We start from the raw sequence: 24,863 nt of genomic DNA, 5'->3' as shown, positions 1-24,863 counted from the left end.
TTGTTTCTTCCAGTGCATAACTTTATTGTGCACTTGTGTAAACTAGGTCACATTTGAAGTAATGCTTCCATCTTCCAGTGAGAGACCAGCCACCTGTGCAGCACACAACACACCTCTGTTGCAAACAAGGAAAGACGGTCATGAATCATTCATTATCATCAATTATTAATCCCATTGCATGTAAATAGCTACCAGATTCCACTGCCTACAGTCTTAGCAACAGACAATCTTTCAAAATTCCTTTTTCTTATGTAGGGATGTTACTTAGATTAATGTTAGTTACATGTTCCTTTTCCAAGCAAGAAATAGTACAGCTGACATGAAGAAATAGTCAGTTTTCCTTACATGGGGTCCATGTTTATAAATAAATAAATAATAATAAAAAAAAACTTAAATAATAAATTATTTTGTAAAAGGTAGATTAAATATGGCTGTTTTTTTATTCTAATTTGTTTTTCTCATCACTATAAAAACATCTCTGAAAAAAGTTTATAAGGATTGCTCATGCAACAACACAACCGAGCGCAGACTGAGACAAGAGGTTACTTCAGCATCTCAAATGCTATGATGCATTGCCACTAATAGTCTATCAGGTTTATTTACACCAACTAACATCATGTCCCTTTTAAACCTGGCTGTCATTAAAGCAATTAAACTGTAAGTCTGTAAAAGTAAAACTAGCAGTGTTTCACTAAAAACTGCAACACTGCCATCATGCAGCTGGATTGGTTTCTGTAATATGTGACACTTGATCTGTTAAGTGTTGCTATTCTGATTTGGGATTCAATTACTTGTAAAGATTTTTGTAAAGAGAAAAAAAAATCAAACTATATGAGCAAGCCAAGGATTAAAACTGTCATTTTATATTTTCTTTAAACTTACAGTTTATGCAGGAAAGCACATCATTGTTAAAAATATATGTCTTTAATGTTTCCAATTACGATATTTAAAACTTACATTTCACATAAAAGACAAAAATAGTCTTATTATTTTAGCTTGTTACTTCATTTCAGTCAAGTGTGAGATGCAATATTTTAGGGAGCTAGTTATAAACCAAAGATAGCAATTAGCCACTGTGAAACTATATACAGCTTATAAATGTATTTTTACAGATTAAAGACATGTTATAAAAAATTCAGACATGAACTTAAGCTAATCATACACCCAATGAAAAATCTCTTTCTAATTTGCCCTGTATAACAAGAACCATATACGCTAAAAGTTAAATCCATATCCAGTATATGTTTCTCTGACTCATATTTTAGTAAGATATTTATAGTCAGACAGCATTCTGCTTGTCCATCTGCACAAACAGATGAGTCTCTAGTGTTCCTGCTCAGTGTCGCAAGCGGCGAGGTGCCTGCTGGAGATGAAAGTGATCCAGAATGCAATGCCAAAATGTGATTACTAAGATTATCAGTGGCAGCAACAATGACAGTGGCATGGCCCAATCTGCATAGTACTCCTGAAAGGCAATGGAAACACAGTCATTGCAGACAATGGCCCTCACTGGTTCACTAGTGATGACAAAGTCAACAGCCCATGCCAAGAGACTTCTGCTGCACATGATCAGCAGATTTTTGTCTGGAACTTCAACAGATCACTGCAGTTCTTTAGGGTCATAATTACTGAATGGGTTTTTGTCATATTTTTCAATCATAAATGCAAATATTCTAATACGGCTCATTTCTTTTATGGTCCACTTTGTTAAATAAATAAATGAAATCACAACAAATTTTGCTTGAATGGTTCTGTAAAATAAGATAATTGCATAGAAACTAATATAGAAATATACAGAAATAGCATCAAAACACCAACTGAGCTGCAAGATGCAAGAAAGGGCTTCATTATCATATGTGGGGGATTTCAGAACTCACTCTGTGCAGAAGAATCTGCAGCAAAACACTGTCAACATTAAGCACAGCAGGCAGAGGAACATCAGAACCACAGGGAGGCTTGACAAATGGCACTGTGGGGCAAACTTGCAGCAGCAGAGCCACAAAAGGAACAGCTCTTACAGTGTAGAAAATGATGTAGCATCTATCTGACCCAGTCAACAAAGGTTTTCCTTGTGAATAAACTTAAATTCTGCTAAAACTAGCAAGAAAGAAGATTGCCCCTTGAGTGTACAACCTAAACAAGTTGGTTAGCTAAGTTTTCAGAGCTCCTGCAACTGATGAATTCTTTTGGATGTTGATCTGATGGTGTTATAGCTGCATAGGCAGACAAATACACAGAAAAATCAGAGGTGTGGGTGTTGTTGATTGCATGTCAATATCAAAGTAACCTACAAGTGTTTCTTTTTTTATATTTAAATCCATCATCTATCTAAAATAGGCCAGATAAAAGTGTTTTTCTTACTTAAAAAAAAGAACCTAACAAAAACAAACTTAGGTGGGTTTAATTCAATCACATCGTCATCATAAACATGCAGCCATGTACACTTTACAATCAGCACTTTGTCTCCTCAGTACACTTGTACTCTACTCATGAAGCTAAAATATGTGGCACAGACATGTCACACACAATTAGTCTTCCAAAGAGTCACATGGAGCAGCAGTCCTTGGGGCCAAACTGGCGCCATCTACTTCCTCAGCAGAGGCAGTCTAAAGCAACCAAGAGCACGCATTCTCTATTTATAACCTATCATTATCCAAATGAGGTTGAAAAGATAAGACAGCAGCAGGAGAAGGCCACAGGTTGCAAAGTAGCTGTTAAGGTCAATTCCCTTCCATTCAGTTCAGCTTAATTTGTATACTGCCAATTCACAACGTCATCTTAGGGCATTTTAAGGACAAATCAGTTCAAACCAGTTCATTGTGATCCAGTCAGGACTCATACAAGCCAAATCATGAACAATAATAGTCTAGCTAAGGAAACCAACGGATTCCATCAAATCATAACTTTGATTTAGTCCCCCATCATAAGAATGCACGGGGTGGCAGGTGACAGTGGAAAGGAAAAATCTCTGGAAGAACCCGGCTCAGGGTGGGCGGCCATCTGCCTGGACCAGTTGGAGTGAAGAGGACAGGAAAGAGACATCAACAGGCACTGCAACTTTTAGTAAGGGAGACCTGCTGAGAAGAGGGGATGCCAATGTTCTCATAAGTTTATACATGGAAAATAGAGTGCTGAGACAAAAAGGGAAGGAAGTACTCAGGGCATCATGAGACTTCGCTCTGCAGTGCAAGCCTATGACAGCATAACTAAGGGATGGCTTACCACCCCTAACTGTAAGGTTTACCAAAGAGGAAGGTTTTAAGCCTAATCTTAAATGCAGAGTGGGTGTCTGTCTCCCAAGAAAAAGAAACCAATTCTATAAACCTGATTTATAAGTGAACCAAAGGACAAATCCTGGTCAAAAATAACTCCAAGGTTGCTCGCTGTAGTCCAAGCCAAATTAATGCCATCCAGTTTAATTACATAGACCATTTTGTTCTAAGTTTATTTCAGGTCCAAAGACAATAACCTCAGTTTTGTCTGAATTTAAAAGGAGAAAATTTAGAGTCATCCAGGTCTTTAGTCTTTAAGATTTGTAATCTGACCATCTGATTGGTTGCATCAGGCTTCATGGATAAGTATTGTATATTAGTGTCATAGCACAATAATATATAGTTTTCTCTTTTTCTCTAGAGTTAACAGCAAAGACATGTTTAACTTTAAAAAAACTGCGAGGACATGAGATGAATCATGCATAACTATAACAATTACACTTCCTATTAAATAGCAATAAGATATAAAGCATTGATCTAATTTTCGTACTCAAAATAGGGAGCGGGCCCTTTAAGAAACACAAAACAACCGTTTACTTCCTGTGTGTTAGCACGAGCCAATTATTACTGAGGTCACAGTGTCTGCAAATACTTAAAGGTATTGCCGAGTTTATCAAGATACAGTCAATGAAAATATTTTACTTTTAAGTCTGACGAAATTTACAGTAAGGTTATGGCAGGAAGAAAGAGAAAGATGCTAACATTAACAGTAGCACATGAACAGTCAGGATCATTGAACAACCACAGAAACCGGACGGAACAGAAACTTAAAGATTCACCTGCCAAGCTTAAATGTGAAAATGAGAAAAGTGTTGAGACCGAACAAAGTTATTATTTCAGAAACAATGATCAACAGCCCAGACTGGGGGAGGGTTTCTTCAGCCAGCCTTGCATCAGTTTGGCTAAAGCATTCCTTGGCAAGGTACTGCTCATTATTATTATTTTTTTTATTATTATCATTGTGAATTTGAGAAGGTACACAGATCCCATACAATTGCTATTTTAAAACGGTGTCGTTTCCGGTAACTATAGTCTTAACGTAGTAGTCTACGTAGCTTTATATTAACTTGCCAATTCAGTATTTATTTATTTAAATACTGATATAAAAAGTGAATTCTACGTCGTCTTGTGTGAAACATGCCCATTCCATGTTTCCAGAACAAGCACTGACAAAACGATTCCCACATTTCAAAGACATGTTTAATTTCAATATTGGTAGGCCCTATAAATGCAACTGAGAAAAGAAAAACAAACAAAAACAACAACTTAGAGGGAAATTCAAATAGAAATACCACAGTATTACAGGCCAAACAGGGGTTTTGGCATCCGAACCTCAAGTCTCAGATGAGTATCTGACCCTTCCAACGCTAGATTTATCAAGAGTGGTGATCACAATCCATATTTCATAACACTGAAAAGTAATCAACAAGACTGTAAACCATGTGTGATTGTCTCTGACCTGCTGTGCTTGTGTTGCCTTCTCCTAATGGCAGCATTATGAGACGTTTAATCACCATTTTTTTAAATGATTTTATCAAACCTTCTACATTAGAGGGCGTAGCTGTGAAAATATCTTGCTATTGCTTTGTGGTTTCACTGCCATTTCAACTTGAAATGCTTGCAAACAAAAATAAATACCCATACGTGTTATATATAGTGGTAGAGGAAATGACACTTATATCTGAGCTAAAGTCAAATGCGTCATTAGGAATAATCTTCTCAGAGCAACAACAATTTCTTAATCTGACACTAACTAGAAATACTTACTATACCATTTTTTTCTTCTGTAGTTATTGACAAATTTATCAATCAAATGATAAATTGGGAGCCAATTAATATGCAGTATGAAAACCATTTGTAATAGCTGAAAACCAAGGCCGTCAATCTAAAGGTTATTTAAAAGAAACATTGCTCTTTACAAAAGACATGTAATATATTTTAATTCAACCAACCTAACTAACATTTTGACCAAACCATATTGTTATACACAAATCATGCTTCTACAGGCACATTTTTGGAGTTGAGAGTAGGATTTTTTGGCCCGCACCATCAGGGTTTTTATCATCAATCAATTTTAGGTTGATTGATGTATATATTTAAGTAAGTATGAGCATGCATGGATGTCTTGTTTGTCTGTGTTGGCTGTGTGATGGACTGGTGACCTGACCAGAGTGTACCCTGCTGAGATACACTCCACTACAGTCAAATCACAATAGTCAAAAGCAAAACAGAGTGTTTTACAAAATAACATTTGAACACTTTCCCTATGTGATGAACAGTCATAATAGAAACAAAATTGGCCTTCTCCTGATAGGTGCTGGTCCGCAAGTGTGCAGATGGTACCGAGTTGCGAGGGAGGATAGTTGAAACTGAAGCCTACCTTGGAGGGGAGGATAAGGCGTCACACTCAGCAGGAGGCAAACGTACCAAGAGGAACACAGCCATGTTTATGAAGCCAGGCACAATTTATGTGTATCCAATCTATGGCATCTATCTTTGTATGAATGTCTCCAGTGAAGGTAAGGACATTACACACCAACTATGTCTCATTATGTGGACATTTTACCATTTATTATGTTTACTGGTTCCCTCTGATGCTAGCGTGATATTGGAAAGATGCTGAAAGGCCTACTTTGGTTAATTTTCCCCTCCTTTACATGATTGTCATTAATGTGACAATACTAACTTAACAAAACTACTTAGCTGTTTGTGTTTTTTATTATTTGTTAATAAAAAGGAAGATAGTGTGGAGTCTTGCTGACTGATGCATATTGTGTGATTTACATAGGGGAGGGTGCTGCTGTGCTGCTACGTTCACTGGAGCCCCTGCAGGGCCAGCCCATCATGAGGGAGCTGAGGGCAGCCAGACGCAAGGAGGGAGCCAGTCAACTGAAGGACAAAGAGCTCTGCAACGGGCCTTCAAAGCTCTGCCAGGCTCTAAATATACTCCGTTGTTTTGACCGTCGGGACTTGGCTTCAGATCCAGAGGTGTGGCTGGAGAGAGATCCATATCCAAGTCCAACAAAACCCCAGGATATAGTATCAGCACCACGCATTGGAATTGAGTCCCATGGGGATTGGGCCAAGAAGCCCTGGCGGTTCTATCTTCGTGGGCACCCCTGTGTTAGTGTTGTGAATAAAGAAGCAGAGAGACAGTCTTTGTCTGGAAATCTAATGAACGATTTAGGTCCCTCAGATGTGAAGTCTGAGACGGGACAACCTAATGTCAAAAAAACTTAACAGGAATATTCCTGGAACTACTCTGCCATCTGTTCCCTTTTTAAAGTTAACCATTTAGACCGAACCAAAAGCGGAATTTTCTGTTTGCTTTTTGGAGATACACTGTTCCTTACACAAGAAAATAGTACTTGAAAAATGTACTTTTTTTATGTTGGCACCTCTGTTAAGTGTCAAATATTTGGTTGGCAATTTAATTATATGTATATATATATATAAAAAAAAAAAAAAAAAAAAAAAAGGTTTCCTAGCTAATCATGACACAATGTGTTAACTGATGGGAATTTTTACATAAAAGTAATGGATTATATGTGAACAAAAGTAAAATTCAGCTCATCTGTGCTAGTGGGGAAAGAAGGAATTGTGCATATACATACTCTACAGTCTTTCTGATTTTAGTTTCATCTGTGTTTCTCAATAAACATTCACACTTGGGAAATTCTCTCAGTGATTTCACAGATGTTTGGAACACTCCATTTCCCTCAGAGAAAAACAGACTCTCTGATGTTTTAGACTCTTCTGTTTCTTTTTGTAGTCGGTCTCTCACCACCTTTGGGATACCTAAGCAGAGATAACTGAAAAGCCTGGAATAATCATTACTCATTATGCCTCTCTGAATGGTAATATCAAATATGTGCATCCTTCCAGTATTCACAGTGAATACCCTAAAGGCATATCCGGTATGTAAAAAATAATTTAATACTGTAAACAATTATTTTGCTCAGGAAGAAAATAGTTTCTACATTTTGTAAATTTGCACACATTTATGTAGTCATGCCAGTCTGTTGTAAAACAGCATCTTTGAGCAAGTGCACTTAGCTGTGAGCAACTGCTTTTAAGCTGGCACGTTTTCCAGTCACTGAGTGTTGATGCTGTCTATGTGTCACTACTCCATGGGTGACTGAAAGATGGAAATAATGGGATCTTCATGATTGGTCACAACAAGGACACTTCGGAACTTGTCAAACAGCGTCTTTAGCTGCGATCTCCTCATGTTTTCATTGAACATAATTTCTTCCAGGTGGTGATGTCCCCGGAAATAGTGCAGCAACCTGGAGGCAAACAATATAACAGGCAAATAAGAAAGAAAGAAAGAAAAAAAGCGAATGTAGTTTCATTCAATGAGACATGACTTCTGCAGCTTTGATGGTGGTTTCCTTTAGTTCACACACATCACTGATTTCCATGTTCACAGTATTCGCAGTCAAACAATTCTAAATAAAATGTCACAATATTTTGTTGACATTATTACAGTAACAATTATCCTTTGTCAAAGAAACAAAGCTTTAAGTTGATTTATAACATCATGAGTAACCACATCTGCAGTTACAGTGTTAGGAGTTTTTGCATAAAAACCAAAACAAAACAAGCGCTGTTCTTGTCTGATGAAAGCAAAAACTCAGTTACCTGGCAAACATTCGCAGATCCTCTGGATTTTGCGCGGCAGGTATGTTGAGAATAACCTGCCTTTCGTGCTCTGACAGGCTTGTAAGCAGTGTTTCTGTCATCCTTTTGTTGAGTGGGGAGTCTCCACCAGGCAGCAGCTCTGCACTGGAGTTGTCCATACTGGGACTGGTTAAGGTCATGTCATCACTGCTGGCTGCACACGTGGAGAAGACAGAAATTCATACATTTGATATAATCGATTAAATGTCTGAGCAAAGGAGAGAGCTGAGGGAGGGCATACTTGGTGAACCAAAACTAAGAGCACTTGGAGTGCTGAGACTCCGGCCTCCCACTCGTGCAGCTAGTGGAAGTTCTTCATCTTTCAGTCCAGGCTCATCCTCACTGGGTGGTACCAAAAGGCAAACATAGGTGTGCAGTTGGATAAGCAGACGATGCTGGAGCATCCAAACCACCATCTGGATCAACTGGGCCTAGTCAGAATCAAAAAAGCAAACTTCAGTACAGCTGTGTTCAGACTAAAATTGAAGTAAAACTGAACAAGTTTATGTAACCAGGTTACATGTTTTAAACCTTATTTAGGTCAATAATTCAAGTCATGATGCTGATCTTGTTCTCATAAAAATGAAGGTTGGGAATTTAATTAGATTATTTCACCAAAATACACACTAACGATACATTTTAAAGCCAGGGGACTTCTTTTCCTAATATTTTCATTATCTATATTCTGTTTTTTTTTAGGGAATTCACTTTATTTCACCTGTTACAAGAATCTTACCTCCTGTGCAGGTGCTTCAAGGGGGTTTCTAAACTCTGACAGTGAGACAGGCAGTGAGAACTTGGCCAACATGGAGGGCAAATCATGACCAGAAAACTGCTGGGCAAACTGCTCAGCCGGTGAAGAGTATCTATTTAGAGAAAAAATGGTGAACAAGGTTTAAAAAAAAAATCATAACCAAAACTCATTGTCAGAGGAGTGATACTGTTAATATGTTTGATATAGCCCATGTTAAAATGAATTAACAAGTTTTGGAAATCAGAATGTAACAGTTATAAAAATCTGCTTTTGAAACCTTTATTAAGCATTGTCACGGACAAATAGTATAATTATGATTAATTAGCTTTTCTGTGACTGATACAACCAACTAAATTACATCAGATTAAACATACTCACAGGCAGATGTTGGCATGAGGAGACAACATGTAGACATTATTCTCACAAAGTGGGTAGATGATGATTGCCTTGCCCCAATAAACCAAGTGAGCAGCAATTTGAAAGATCTGAGTAAAGACATAAAAGTTATTTATGATGTGAAATAACATGAAACAAGGGAGAAAATTTGCTACTAAAGCGAAATTTAAGTGCTATACAAAACGTAAATGATCTATTTACAATCTGCCTCTTGTCCACTAGATGGCGGTAAGATGCCAAAAATAAAACAGCAAAACAATTTTATGTATTTATTTGTGACTCAGTGAACATCACTCCAGTTACAGAAATAGGCACTCTGCATCTATTTTCTTTCTTTATTTTCATTATTATTTCAATAGTATAACATATACCTAAAGGGATCTATCTATCTATCTATCTATTTATCTCATATATATATATGGTGCATGTGAAAAGTGTGAATGAGGTGAAGGATGTGCACCTGAAGTAAGGCCAGGTCAGCATCCTGTGCAAGCTGCTGCAGGTTTTTCACTGCTGAACAGGTTTTTATTAGCCGCACCATCGCAGGTGAGCAGTCCAATGGAAGCTGGTTAAGTAATGCCTTTTCATTTTCCAGTAGCAGCAGAGCATGATATGGCCTGCAAGATCAAAGATATTATATATATATAAAATTGCAGATATAAATTTGTCCAGAAGCAAACTGGCTACTTTTATAAACAGGTGTAGATCTGTTGAAGTCTGTAGTCTGCAGCAATATGAGCAATTATTTTCAAGCCACACATTAAAAATATATATAAAAAAAATAGAAAACATTCTAATTTAAGGTTTTCTAAACAAAGCATTGGGTCTGAATGATTCAATCAAATAGAAAATAACACCTCAAAGCATCATAAAATATCCCAGCTGGCACTCATTCACATTCATTTTAACTTGAAAAAACACAACAAAAGAGACTAATGTTGATCAAAAACTAGGCCAAGTTCAGTTTGCTGAACTGGCAGTAGGTGGCAGTATGATCCACAGAAAGCATGGTATGGATTTTCCATATAATATCTATACTAAATACTAATTCTCACTCAACTTTAGAATCCTAATTTAAATACAGCTTTATGAGAACTGGTAAAAACAAATCTGTCTTTGATCTAACACACTGATATGAGATTAGACAAAAAGTTTCAAAGGCAAAAGACTTTTTAACCAGTTCAGCGGATTTGTGGCTCAACACTTTGTCCAGTAACATAGATCAAGGAAATAGGTTAAAAACACAGACACTTGAAGATTGCATAAATGTTTATTTATTGGTCAACTCAATGTATCTGTGTGTTTGTGTGGGTTCATATAATTAATTTATTACTTGTAATGAGTCTTTTTTCCTAAATCAAGTAAGGGGAATACATTGTACCTACCGGTACAAATTGTCAGATTTTGTAAAACTTTTAACCAGCTAGAAAGTTTTACAAAATACAATCAGTCTGTGACAGTAATCAGACAATATGTACCGGTATATATATATAGTTACTTACTGCAATAGTAAATATTGGCTAAGAAAAAGCTTTATCTTTATTGACATATCTTCTAACTTCTTACATGTGTTGATGTGTTGAGAAGGGGCTTGCTGGGTGGAGTACATGTGGCTGCTTATGATAGGCCATTTTAAATATCACAGCCAGAAGAACCACAATTGTAGTTCATGGTTTTATTTTACACACAAGAGTTAAGACTTTCTATACATCAATTTATTGCAAAGAAGTCACTTCTAATAATACTGCAAGTCTAATAAAGTTCTATGTCAGAGATGCCAAAGGGGAAAAAAATGTTTAAAACAAAAATCCTCATATACCTTATGGCCTTCAAACTCCGTTCTAATGCCTCTGGGGGGATATAGTTGCCACCAATCCTGTGGATCTTATGTGGTAAACAGAAGCTCACCTCTAGCCAGTTGTTAATATGTAGTCGCACCACACCAGTTGTACAAAGGCTGAAAAACCATCCATATTAGAATCAATATGTCTTTTAGGGTCAGAAAATCTTTTTAAAAGATGTCTAAGTGTTTAGGCACACACCTGTCATAAGCCTCCTTCAGATCCCTTGCAAGCTTACATTTAGGAAGAATTTGCCTAAATGGGGACTGGGGGATTCCATCTGCTGACATGGGGAGAAATAAAGCACAGTTTGAATATGCTGGCAAGCCACCGCTTTACATTTATCAATGAAAAAATTACAATAGATTCTTTTATTTTGGTTAATTATTCTTTTGTTAATACTGAGTGGGTGTCTCACTCTCAGTCATCGTGGTAATCTCATCTTGGACAGCCAGCATCAGTTTGGCTTCTCTGGTCAGGTAGTGGCAGCGGCGCTCCTCGTGCTGCAGGGCTATAGCAATGCGCCGAGACAAGTTATGCATGCAGCTGATGACAGATGGGTCAGCATTTGCCTAAAAGACCAAATAAGAGACAGACAATTTAAAGTTTTGGAATTAGACCATAAAAATATAAATGAATAAAAAACAGCAGCATCTATGTATTATGTATGAAACAAGGTGATTACTACTTGCTGCATGTGCATCCCATGCTCTTTAATCTGTAGCTCAGATCAGTTAGGTACATTGTAAGCTAAAATATTGAAAATACTCTGTGTATGCCTTTTAAATCTACAATATATGACAATTTAGCTCCATATATAAGAATATTGTCTGATAGCAAGCAAGATCAAGCAGATTAATTGTACAGCTGCAATTATTCCAAATAATCATAAACAATATATTCTTCACTCAGTTATATTTCCACGTTGTGTTTAACCATTTAATACAGTTTATTGAAAAGGTCGACACCCTTTTAATGATTATCTTGTTGCATATTTGTCCTCTGCTGTGAACATGGCATAATAGCAATTTTAGCTCTTGTATTCCTTTCCAAACATATCTGTTATTCTTTATGAAGGTCAGGTGAGCTATCAAATTATTAATAGGCTTATAGTATAATAGTCATATAATAATACACATCATCTACTAAAACTTTCTAATCATGTCAACCCTACAACACTGGTGCAAACAATTGCATGAATTATTACAAAACAGTAAATTTTTTTAAATAAAATTTTACTTCTACAAAGATGCACATTGATGTTTTTCTGTTTTTTAACCTTATTTTAACTTTTACTCAGTATAATGTTTTTTCTATTTGATCTATTATAAATATTTATATTATAATATTTATAAAATAATATCTTGTCATATTAATATAAATTTTCTATAAAAACACCTGGATCATTTTCTTGTCCTGTTTATCACTGAAGCAAACGTGGATAATTACAATGAATGTATATATACTTTATCAAATGTATTTATTTATGGCATAGTATTGGTGACTCACTAATGTCCAATGAAGTTGCTAATGTACGCTCCACACCCATTCATACATTTAAAAATGGCCTTTAAATATGATTAATCTGTAGTGGACACTATGCATCAAAGGGTTAATATCAAAATATATATCTGAAACAATATTCTTTATATAATTCTATACAATAAGTCTTGCAATATACAACTATCACCTATAATGTGCTGAGTTATACTTTGCATCATCTGGGTTGTAGTTCTAGAGTTTAATATTAGTGGTGTGTTGCATTGAATAATAATTATAATTTCTGTTTAAACAAAGCACTGACAACACAAAATAAACAGTCAGGGTGAAAATATAATAAATAAGTACAAATAATACATAGCTCAGTTGCTAAAATGTTATTATAGAAGGGAATTATATATAAAAACAATTTAACACCAGGGTCATATACAATTTTGAATAAAAAGGAACAGAACTGCTCAATCACACTGTCATTTTCATAAAATTTAGACAGACTTTTGTCCATTTGGAGCTGTCAGCTGTAAAAATATCACAGTTTCTGGGCAAATATTATGCACCAAACATGACAGAGCACTTTTAACCCCATTTTAGCAATGCTGGAACTTACTTAGTACCATGACTCAGCATGGGGAGGAACGGGGCTGTGCCTTGTTAAAAAGCATGATTAAGCGTTAAAAAGTAGCCCCTCCTCCCTTGTTTCCCAGGCTGTCAGAGATAATGGAGTGTTATCACTCTCACACCACTCCCATTCACAGAATTCAGATTAAAAGAAACATAAACTCTACATGTCCCACCCACAGTCAGCTAAAATAAGCCAAATAATAATAAAAATAATTAAATTTGTTTTGCTGTTAATGTAAATCCTAGTAATGAAACATGAAATGAGCTTTAAGGCTACAATATTAACATTTATACATAGACCAAAATGTTTTTTTATTATTATAATATAGTAATTAACTATATAAAAAAAGAAAGAAAGGTCTTGTTTATACCCTTAGTGCAAACACCACATTAAACAAGATCATCGTAGGCATTTCTCTTTTAGGTGAAGGATCTGCTTTGGAGACCTGCAAAACAAAAAGGACAGTGTATTTATTTGTATTTATCAGACAGAAAAACAAGCTAAGTTGAAATTTAAAAAGTGGGTCTCTTATTTAATAAATAAAAAAAGTTTAGCATTCTGTTGCATTTGCTTTCAAAGATTTGAAACAAACAATCATAAAAAAAGAATAGAAAATAAATAAAGCTGTTTCAACACAGTATCATATAACCTGTTTACACTAGAGGTTTTGACATTGTCATAATTAAAATGTTAAGTTCAGACTCAGCCTGCATCACAGAAATGCTTAGGTCATTTTCATATTTCCATACAGTAAGTGTTCTTGAATTCTTTTTATTTTCACAGGGGGTATTGAAGAGGGATTGAAAAGTTTAGTGTATTTCACATTTTATCATGACCTATACCAGGGCTACTCAATTCAGTTCTATGAGGACCACAGTCTTTAATGTTTCCCTGCTCCAACACACCTGCCTCTAATTAATAAGTCATTGAGCATAACTTCATAGGCTGCTGGATCCATTTAATTTGATTCAAATGTGTTGAAGCAGGACTGCAGCCCTTGCAGGACCGAACTGGGTAGCCCTGGTTTATGCCCTCAATTAAATATCCTGGAAATGGATTTAGGGAATTGAAACCCTTAAAAGTAGTCAGTAGGGGGCACTGCTTAAGTTAGAATTAACCTGAAAAAATGTAAAGCTGGTTTAAACTTAAGAGGGCTATGGTACAAAAAATAGGTTTCAACAAAGCCAGAAATAAAATAGAATTCAAAATAGATAATAAATTGGCAATAAATAATAAATGAATAATAACAAATAAAGCAAACAAGTTAAAAAAAAACATACAATGATGCAAAATGACCATATAAATTCACTTGGTAGAGAAAAGTAGTAAATTGTGTCTTGCAGGATAAGAATTGGGAGAGCACATTGCTCACTGAAATATTTGGAATTAGATAAAGTTTGGATACGCCTACAAATTTATCTAAATGAGTGTGCATGTCCAAACTTCTAACTCAACAGAATATACTGTTATTCTGAGCAACAAATTACTGATCAAATGGACAGTGTTTACACGAATATTCTGCATATGTACAGCATTTTTCTAGTATTGCTAACTGTAGGTCCCACTCACCCATTCACACACAAACTCAAACAGCACTGTATAGTAAATAGTATTAATACTATTAGCAGCCAAGAACTGAATATAATTCAGGTGTACTGTGGATTTGTCAATGAGTAATGTAAGCTCCACCAGTGTGCCATCTTCAGGATGAAAAAATCAGTCTTCTACATTCTTCAAGCAGAGGAAACACCCAAAGGGTCCATATGAAATATCTAATAGACAACCACTGGACAAATATAAGAGGGTGCAGAGGAATTCACCTAACAAAGAGGGTCTTGGAGGCTCACCGGGAGCAGGATAACAAGAAAAGCAACACAGAAATAAAACAGCAGATCAAATTAAGGACTATGCATACCGGGACAGTAATAACAGCAATTATGTGCCACTTTCAACAGAAACAAGTTGTGATTTCCAATAACCCAGCTAAAAATAATATAAGTACTTCAGATTATTTGAATGTTTACACGGTTGAGCTTACTGAACAACTGTTAGCATTAATGTAGGTGGAAGAAGAGAGAATTCTAAATGCTCAATGGTTTATATAAGGACAGGGCGAGTGAAGGCTAGGGATGTGTGGGTACAGAGCAGAGGGAAGAAAATGGATATTTAGGTACATAAAAGCACAACCAGCCAGAAGGCAGTAATTCTACTCAAAAGGATAGTAACTGTAAAACCCTGAAGAGGAAGACAAAGATGTCAAAGCAAAAACTGAAATGACAAAAACATCTTGTTTACATTTTATGGTACACTAGTTCAACTCAAAAGCTGAAAGTGTTGATCAGACTTCATTTGTTCTTACCTGGATGATGGGAGGATGCTGAAGGAGGGTAGGGTGACCCACAAATCGAACATTGTCAATTTTCAGTTCAAACTTCTTTCCACACATGTCAGACTTGGTGGCCAGGATGGTGGCCAGGATGATGTCTGAGAACCTCAAAGATGGAAAAACAGACTCAATAAACAACTGTGAGGAAAGACAGGTTAAAGCATAGGAACAGCTGAGACAAGTGAAAAAGATTAGATTAGGTATTTGCATACAGTTTCAACAACCCTGTCTATAACAGGGGCAGCATTTTTCATTTGTATCTGATTATAATATAATTTAACAGTCAGACAATAAATAAAAAGGCTTGTGTGGCTACTGGAAAGGAGAGAAGCGGAAGAGGCCTCCTGGCAGAAAAAAGTGAATTTGGTATATGAATGAGGAACGTGAAAGACTCATGCTGGTTTGACTTAAGTAATTCATGCTGCAATCAAAGGGATTAAAATTAAGGTGTTAACTTCCAGAAAAAAAAAACACATTATGGACTTACTCCACCACCACAATTTAAAAAAAAATGTAAAGTATTTGCTTAACAGTAGTTTGCATTTGATTTTAATTTTGTCTTGTAATGCCGAATCTACAAGGTAGAGAAAATATAGACAGCGACAATTAAAAGTAGCTTTAAACTAAATTTCTCTAATCCAAGCACTAATTCATCCTCAGTTCATCATTTCAAGGGATTTTACTGAGATTAGGGTTGGAGATCCATACGGGACACAAAATAGGAAAGAAGGGATAAAAAAGACAGGGGTGATCTAAGCGAAGGGAAGGTGGTTGAGAATGATTTGGTCTTACCCTGCTACCAACTGTTCATCAGTTAGAGGAGTTTGCTCTCTGAAATGGGAATTGGGCCACAAAAAAAGAAGAAAAAAAGCAAACAAAAGGGAAAATGCAACACACATTTGGGCTAAATGCATTAAATGGACATTAAAACAACCCAAACAAACATGTGATGTGAAAATGCTGGTGTGTACTGATTCGAGCACATTACTCATTTACCCGTGATTAAGCTGTAATGTCAGTAAAATTCACATCTCTCTCTTTGAATATTTGAAAGAGAACCTAAATACCAGCCTCAAATAATCATAAATAGAACTATTATTCTAAACACCATTCAAAATAATAAAACCATGACTTTTTATACAGTCATGACCAGCCACTTTACAATATCCACCATTTTGCTGGTCATTATAATCCAGCTGCCACATGACTCGACTACCTAAAACGCTTTTGGTTTTTAACAAAGATTTAACGTTAACAATAACATTATGAATTTATATAGGCCACAATTCAATTGTATGGCTCTGCTGTGTCATGAACATTTGGAAACCAATGAACCTAAGACTGACAGACAGCTGTTTCTGCTCATTCCTTAGTTGCTAATTTGATAGAAAATGGTGGAATTCTTACTATGGCAGCCTAATAAAGCCTTCTAAGCAAATCACACCAACTATGACTATGGATGACCAGCATTACCATCTGCAAAATAGCAACACAATGAAAATAAAACAAAAGACAAGACTGAAAGGTTTATTGTTTGGGTTTTGGGATTTTCATTGACATGGGTAATGAATAACCTAAACATAACATAGCTGTTGACAAATCTGCTGGATTACTGTGAAGCACTCTCAGACTTATTTTATTAAGTAAATTAAAAAGACTTTACATAATTTCATGACATATGGATATTTACAAAAGGATGTAGTACGGTTAAAATTCCCTCTTTTTTTCCCTTTATCTCTTCTTTAAAAGTTTATGACCAATTCAGTGATGGAGCAGCATTTTCCTCACCATTTAGGTTTAACTAGGAAAAGGTCTGATGAGGTTTTAATATGCACTGCATGAAGCTGTTTACTTAACATATGTAGAAATAAATGGTGCATATAACATATTAATGCATAAAACCATTAAAAGTGGTGATTTTAATGGCTTATTTATAATTTATAAACTCAGATAAGCAAGAATTCTAAACCAACAAATGGAAAGATAACATTTAGACAAATGAGGATATAGTTTAACATTTGAATAATTTGTTCTATAAGCTTAATTATTATGTTCATTAAGTTTTTGATGGAAAAAAGCACTTATCAAAAGTGAAAAGGTGGGGTGGGGTATAATAAACCTAAAAAAATTTGTTTGAAGCTCAAAATTAGCTGTGCCACTTGTAGTCAATTTATTGATCCTTTCATGTTATATGAAGACCAAATAAAATAAATAAATAATATATATATATATATATACCTTGAATCACCATCTTGGTCTTCAACAACTTCACCAGCTGTGTTCAGTGCATACGGATTCCGCTGTTTCCCTTGAAGAGATATGAATTGTATTGGCTAGTCAGTACTGAAACAAGTCAAAAATATGCTAGCTCGCTAGCATAGATCTATCTATGTCTATGTATCTATGGTTTTGTTATCTATCTATCTATCTATCTATCTATCTATCTATCTATCTATCTATCTATCTATCTATCTATCTATCTATCTATCTATCTATACAAGGATATTTACAATGAAACTCAACTAATGTACCGATTGTCTCTTGTATAAGGATATTATTCCTATTGCATGTTTGTCAAGGATTTAAAGAATGTGGCTTAGACAGCCAGTTACACGATGTACTTTAAAGATGCCCAATTTTGTACATAGTGATTTAGGATTAAGTAACTGAGACCGCACATATTTTTTGTAGTATTATCAAATTATTTATTTATTTATGATAAGCCGTGAACATGCATATACCTCTCAACAACACTAGGTTGTTAGGATGATTCTAAGTAATTGGGTATGGCTGGGTACGAATTTTCTCAGATTGATGCTAATGCTACGCCTACCTGTAAGAGATGACGGACAGTCAGCGACTCGTTGGAAGGGGTACCGAAATAGAAGTTTGTTCCCTCTGCTGCCAGAGCTCACCAGTATGACGCTAATAGGGCTGGTTTTATCCCCACTTTTGTATGTGTTATTTTGTGACTCACTATACATGGATTTTCGGCCATCTAGTGACCCGCCTGATGGGTTAAGCATCATGTTAGCATTCTAGCTAAAGTTACGTTAGCTGCAACCCAATGAACCGTGTCTCCGATGTGACAGCAGTGTTTAGCTTTTTTTTTTTTTTTAGCGGAAGCTCATATAAATATGAACGTTTGCCACACAAAGACACAGACCCTACACTGATTTTAGTTTATATATAGACCATCTAAACCTCACTATTATCGCTTATACAGTAGCCATATTGTTGAGATTGTTATGTGTCGCCTTGAAAAAGGTCCGGCTTGGAAAAGGTTGTCGACCAGGTTCCCCCTATTTACCCATTTTCCTCCAACGTCAGCACTGTATGGATACAGCCTGCACTTCACAACAAGTCAGCATTTTACTTACATGAAATGCAATCTGATTATTAGTACTTTACAATAATAGTTACAAATATAGTATAATGTAACAATATAATCATCTTAAGAGTGATTTAGAGACTAATTACCTTACAAATATTTTCCCCGGTGAAGCTTAGTAAATTGTCAGCTTTACAACTAAAACATTCTTTAATGGAAATATAATTAAATTTATTATTAAGGAAAAAGAGAGAAAGAGAAAAAAAAGAGAAATTCACGATTTAGTATCTCTTCATCCATCCATGTTAGGGTTTAATCAGTCTGTAACCACTAGATGGCGCATTTTCCTGACATCGAGAACTTTGAGATTGAACCTTATCCTAAAAAAAAGAAGAAGAAAAAACTCATGTTCTGGTTTTACATAAATTGTTTCTCAGGTGGGTTATTTACTTCACTTTATAAGACTTTACATCCACAATTCCTTTTTACATAAGGTATTTTATACGTCAGTTCAATCTCTTTGTTCAGTTTAATCGTTGTCTGCCACTCCTCAAATACAATTGTGCACATAAGTATCTTTCTTATCTTCACCCCAATCCGGGTGTTTAATGGGGACAGCTGTAGAATTAAGATAAAACTGTAAAACATTTTAACAGAAATATTTTCCTTGTGAAAATATACTTAAATTGCTATGTGCTGAATGTCACTTTTGAAAGTGGGATGAAACAGAAGGTCCCTCTAGTAAAAGCCAGGTTTTTTTTCTGGGAAATCACCCACAGTTTTAAAAAGGTCAGAATAACCAACAGTGTTCACTCAAAGATGTCATAATAAATTATAATTAACTTAAATGATAAGAAGTGACTTCTTAGCCAGATTGCTTGGCTTGTTTATTTTATTAACTGAAACTTTAATATGCTCTGTAGTTAACCTGGGATGGATTAACCCATCAATAACAGTTTGTTTATTGGATAATAGTCTAACCGTTAAAAATAGCACTTTCTAAACCTTTTTACCTTCTCTTGTGTTTTTATTTTCATTTCCATCAACCTATTTTACCAAATCCGTTTAAATCTTTTTGCTTGCCAGATGGAAACGAGCTAGAAAGCTATAATCTGGTGCAGTGCTACTTAGTCTGGTCTGAGTCTGGTGTTTTTTCTGTACATAGTCCCTGAAGAATACACAATTGAAAAAAAAAATCAGTGGAGATTGTTACAAGCAATAATACAAAACGATATGTAGGCTTTATGTTGAATTTTATTTAGAGTTTGCAACAGTTTCCAGACAGTAAATTTGTAATTTTGACTACTGTAAAAAGACTGCTGCTCATCAAATTATTGTGAATGTGAAATGCCACTCCAGAGACTTAGTGGTACTGTCTGCCCAGGGCGGAGACGACCACAGCAAGGAACTTCTGCCAGGCCTCCTGGACACCGGGGGTGAAGACGCTGGGCCCAAACTTGGCAGCTACAACCACGGAGATGCATTCAGCAAGAGTCTGAAATAAAAGTAATATGGTCATTTATCAGTGAAATTAGGAACTTTGATTAATATAATAAAATGTGCCCGCAATCGCAATAAACGGAACCCGAGTTGGTAACTTACCCTGAAGTTATCAGGATCCACATGAAGCTTTTCGGAGTGCATTACGCTCAGTTTGGCGTAGGTATTCTTGATGTTGTCCAAGTTCTTCACAGCGCTTTCCAGCCCACCCATAACTACCTTTCCATGTTGGGCCACCTTAGGATTTCCGAGGATGGCAGCGTTGGTAGACAGGTTGCCGAATGACCCGAAGTGTCTTTGAGTCCACGGATACACAATCAGAAGTCTGAAATCATTCGATTTAAGACAGGGAAAAATCAGGAAATTACTATTTAAACTGTTTTCAAAGTAATATACAACAGTCAAATAATAATTTAGGCAAAACGTTTGCAAGAAAATAGGAATCACGCAAAAAGCTTTTATTAAGCAAATGAATAAATAAACCTAAGTGTTGTTAGGGGTCACCTGGTCAAAGCCTGGGGTCCAATTTCCCCAACATCGATCTTTCCCCACAGGGTTGAGATGGCGGTGCGCTCAGCATCTGTCCACTCGACCATTTTGACGACGTCAAGGTTCTCTTTTTTCTATTTAGAATATGTTAAGTTTATGATTACACACTTTTTGCAAAGGTTAATCTTCTAGAGCTTTTTATTAATTTCACAGTGCCACTCCTCTCAGATTTGGAAGAGTCTGATTGGACAAGAGTGGACAAGATGTTGGGCTGCTACCCATAATGAGCTAGATAAGATTTTTGCCGGTAAACCTACTGGAAAAAGCTGATAAGAATGTTTTTTTTTTTGGAGAAAAAAAATAGAATTATCAAAACTTATTAATATTTCAATTTAGGCTAACTTAAAAAAATAGCCGATATTAATAAAACAGAAAATACATGTGTTATCTAATTAAAGGTATGGGTTTTGCATCACTGGCTTGATAAGATATCAAAACGTGGGGCCATTAAAGGTTGTGGAATGTAATGTATTGATCAAATATTTTGTTAAAGTAACCTAATAATTTGGGCACGTCTTCTTTTGAAAGGTGATTGAACATGTCACAATATAAATTCTATGCCTTTTTAATTAGACAATCTAAAATAGCTGATATGAGTGTAGAACGGGTGTGTTTTTTTAAACTATTGATTTAATAAACATATGTTTTACATTTGATCATCTGTGTGGTGCAATTAGATTAAATTAACACAAAGAAAAGAAGTCATTTGCAAATTGAATGCACATGCATTTACATGCCAATGTTATCTACTTGTTTAGAATTTCAAGAATTTAATTTCTTCTTTTTTCTTTTCTTTTCTTTTCTTTCTACTTTGATAAGATAATGATAGCATAATAACCAAGGGTGGAATTAAAACTTCAAGTCAAGGGGGGGATGGCCACCCCCGGCCACCACTAACTTCAGCCCGGCCACCCCACACTACTCAAAGCAAAATCCTTCAAAGAAGTAGACATATACCAACAGAACAGGAATTGCATTCTCATTGTTTTTCTTGTTATCATGAAATTGGCAGGTTTTATTTGTATAGCTTATCATTCTATATGTTATGCAATTTGCTTTATACAGTCCAAAAGCAAAACATGGCAGAAACTACACACACACACACACATACACACACACACACATATACATATGTATATATATATATATATATATATATATATATATATATATATATATATATATATATATATATATATATATATATATATATATATATGCTTTAAGTCTAATGAGAAAACACTAGGGAAAAATAAATGCCTTGCCAAATTACTCAAATCGAAAATCCTAAGAGGAGGAACCATAAACATGAACAAAATTAAGTTAAATATGAAGGAAATACATGTAATTTTTGTGGTAGCTACTAGATAAACTAATAAATATAATTATAAATATATAGCATTAAACTAGAGATCAAAGATAAAATATTTTACATCTATATATCTGTATATATACTAAAATAATGTACATGTTGCCCCTGGGGTCTCTGGGGGTCCATTGTTGTCCAAAATACAACATTCCGTTTCACTGCTTTACAGATGACTTACAGATTTATTTGCCCTTAAAAGCAGGGACAGATTCATTTAATCTTTTATTGTATTGTCTTGAAGATGTTAAACAGTGGATGTCCTAAATGAAAACAAAACAGAAATGGTCATTGTTGGCAACTCTGTTAGTCCAGGTATTGACAATGTTCTGGGCCCTTTATTTTCATACTGTAAGAAAAATGTACCGAGCCTCTGTGTGTACCTTGATAGTTCCTTTAGGAGAGTACAATAGTCCCGTCTGGCTTTTTCCATCTAAGACAGCTGGCTAAGATAAAGCCATACCTTCCAGCTAATGTCTCTGAACATGTAATCCATCTATTCATTACTTGCAGGTTGGACTACTGCAAGTCCTTGTACTTTTGCTTGGATCAATCTTCTGGTTATCACCTCCAGCTAATCCAGAATGCAGCTGCTCGTCTACTGACTGGTACAAAATGGAGGGAGTACATAACACCAGTTTTGGCATCTCTTCATCTCTTACAGGATCCAATCCAAAATCCTACTTTTTGTTTATAAAGAACTAAATGGTCGAGCTTCTTCTTCTAAGTTCCTGTTTATCTATGGTCCAGCAAGATCCATGAGATCCAGCTCCCAGCTGATGTTATCCATTCCAAGGATGAAATTTAAGTCTTGAGGTGACATTGCCTTTTTTGTGACAGGTCCCATATTCTGGAACGATTTGCATGATCACTCAAACATTTTAAATCTCTCTTAAAGATGCATTTTTATCGACTGGCTTTCATCACAAGTTGGCCTAAACATTTTTTTTACCTGTCCTAGTCATTGTTGTCTTAATTGTTTTTAATTTGCCATTATTTTTTTAAAGTGCCTTATTGTATTGCTTAATTTTTATTGCTCTACTACTATTCTTTTTTTTTATTTTAGATGTATTTTAGTTTGTAAAGCACTTTGGGGCAGCATGACCTGTTGGAAATGTGCTATATAAATAGACCTAACCTGACCTGACCTAAATAAAGACATAAAAGAAGTAATACCGGCTGCAGCCTATTAAATGATAAACAATTCACTAAACCTGAGCTGAGCAATGCACATGCTTAGTTATTATATGGAGATTATTGTGATATTCTCAAGATTTTTCTCAGCAAATCAGAAAGCTTAAATGTAGAAACTGCCCCATTCTCATTTGTTTTCTCATGGGTTGCATAAACATTTTGTCCTTTGACATGGCGGTCTGCCTGCATTTTAAAGAAGAATATAAGAATGACAAAAGCATGGGGGGAAAGAAAGGATAGTGACATCACTTTCTGTGCCACCCAAATGAAACTGATTGAAGTCATGGCCACCCCATTAAATTGTTCTCCACACAATAATTATTTTCATCCATTCCATCTATGCAGGATGACAAGAGCAACTTTAGGTTCTGGTTTGATCCGAGCTGTGATTCTACACAAGTGAAAATTTGCAGTGCCACTGCTGTTGCATGCTGTCTAAAGAATTGAAGCCTTTTGTTTGCCGTCTCTTGTAACTGGGTGTTCAGCATGCCTTCACACTTTATGGGGTCCCTGTCATCTCCAAGGTTAACCCCTTGAAGAAATGAACAGCAAGTTCAACAGGTATTAAAATTAAACAAGCTCATTTTCATCATCTGTCGTGGGTCACGAGAAGGCTTTCGAGACTCTGTCTCTTTCTAATTTGAATTAATTTGTGTTTCTTGTACAACAGATCCTCTCACACAACCTCATTTTGACGATGGCCTTGTATTTTTCTAAAGATTTCACTTCAAAAGTCCATGTCTCCATTGACAAGCTCTTACGGAACCCGGCTTTAAGTTTGTTAGAGAGATCCCATTAAAATCCATCAATCCGGGGACAAAGACGATGTTATGCCATCCAAAATCTTGTCTCACTTAAACTGAACAATTGAATAAATGTAACATTAGAACATAACTTTTTTGTCTTCAGCCCCATATCCCCCATGTTTGACATGTCTTGGCATTTCAAAATATTGTTAGCTAATTTATCATCACATATTGATTATTGATTTCTCACCATGGTAACAGAATTATTCCATTAACACAGTCAGTGAATGATACAACAAACAACAACAAAAAAAGAAATGAAAGATTAATGAAGAACATTAGAAGAAAATAGACTCACAGAGTCAATGTTACAGATGAATTATTTCTGTTATAACAGCCATCCTGGGCTATTTCGCAGGCATTGGGTTATTCTTGTTTTCCTATTGAAAGTCAAGATGAACATAAACAATTATTGTATTACTCAGAATTGACAGCGCTGGGTGAAGAAAGAAAGACTTGGGAATAAATGGACTTATACTGGAGGCCTTGACATGAAGTAAAGATTCAATGCTTTTTGACCTACATTTCTTCACTTCAAAGCCAGCATAGTCTTCCCCTTAATGACAACATCTTAAACACCATATAGCAGGTATCAGATTGAAAGCATCAAATACAATTTACTTGCCATTATACATCTCCTTGTATCATCTGAGTGGTGATAGT

General features: G+C 35.6%; 3 protein-coding genes across 5 annotated transcripts; 1 reads left to right on the top strand and 2 right to left on the bottom strand.

Annotated features, from left to right (window-relative positions):
• The first annotated feature begins 3,786 nt into the window (after window positions 1-3,786).
• mpg (N-methylpurine DNA glycosylase) lies at window positions 3,787-6,715 on the top strand. The gene is made up of 3 exons (XM_041969418.1): window positions 3,787-4,194; window positions 5,587-5,791; window positions 6,061-6,715. The coding sequence occupies exons 1-3, from the start codon at window positions 3,946-3,948 to the stop codon at window positions 6,510-6,512; spliced, it is 906 nt and encodes a 301-aa protein (XP_041825352.1). The 5' UTR covers window positions 3,787-3,945; the 3' UTR covers window positions 6,513-6,715.
• Window positions 6,716-7,187: 472 nt separating this feature from the next.
• Window positions 7,188-18,722, bottom strand: nprl3 (NPR3-like, GATOR1 complex subunit). Of its 3 annotated transcripts, none has more exons than XM_041969396.1 (14): window positions 18,288-18,722; window positions 17,693-17,762; window positions 16,247-16,285; window positions 15,428-15,560; window positions 13,439-13,513; window positions 11,365-11,518; window positions 11,148-11,229; window positions 10,925-11,062; window positions 9,566-9,722; window positions 9,088-9,194; window positions 8,692-8,821; window positions 8,197-8,386; window positions 7,917-8,109; window positions 7,188-7,561 (listed from the first exon to the last, which is right to left on the bottom strand). In XM_041969396.1, exons 1-14 carry the CDS (start codon window positions 18,481-18,483, stop codon window positions 7,396-7,398), a joined length of 1,830 nt encoding a protein of 609 aa, XP_041825330.1. In that variant the 5' UTR covers window positions 18,484-18,722; the 3' UTR covers window positions 7,188-7,395. The 3 variants fall into 3 exon arrangements, with proteins under 3 accessions (XP_041825330.1, XP_041825338.1, XP_041825339.1); XM_041969404.1 differs by having other exon boundaries at window positions 11,148-11,226; XM_041969405.1 differs by lacking the exon at window positions 16,247-16,285.
• A 1,299-nt stretch (window positions 18,723-20,021) lies between these two features.
• LOC121632352 (hemoglobin subunit beta-A) lies at window positions 20,022-20,958 on the bottom strand. Its single transcript, XM_041973782.1, has 3 exons — window positions 20,790-20,958; window positions 20,388-20,610; window positions 20,022-20,280 (listed from the first exon to the last, which is right to left on the bottom strand). Exons 1-3 carry the CDS (start codon window positions 20,879-20,881, stop codon window positions 20,149-20,151), a joined length of 447 nt encoding a protein of 148 aa, XP_041829716.1. The 5' UTR covers window positions 20,882-20,958; the 3' UTR covers window positions 20,022-20,148.
• Window positions 20,959-24,863: the final 3,905 nt, after the last annotated feature.

This window comes from Melanotaenia boesemani, chromosome 2 (genome assembly GCF_017639745.1).
Source record: "Melanotaenia boesemani isolate fMelBoe1 chromosome 2, fMelBoe1.pri, whole genome shotgun sequence".
NCBI lineage: Eukaryota > Metazoa > Chordata > Actinopteri > Atheriniformes > Melanotaeniidae > Melanotaenia > Melanotaenia boesemani.
The sequence above is the reverse complement of the archived record's forward strand: the minus strand, read 5'-3'. Positions and strand labels throughout refer to the sequence as shown.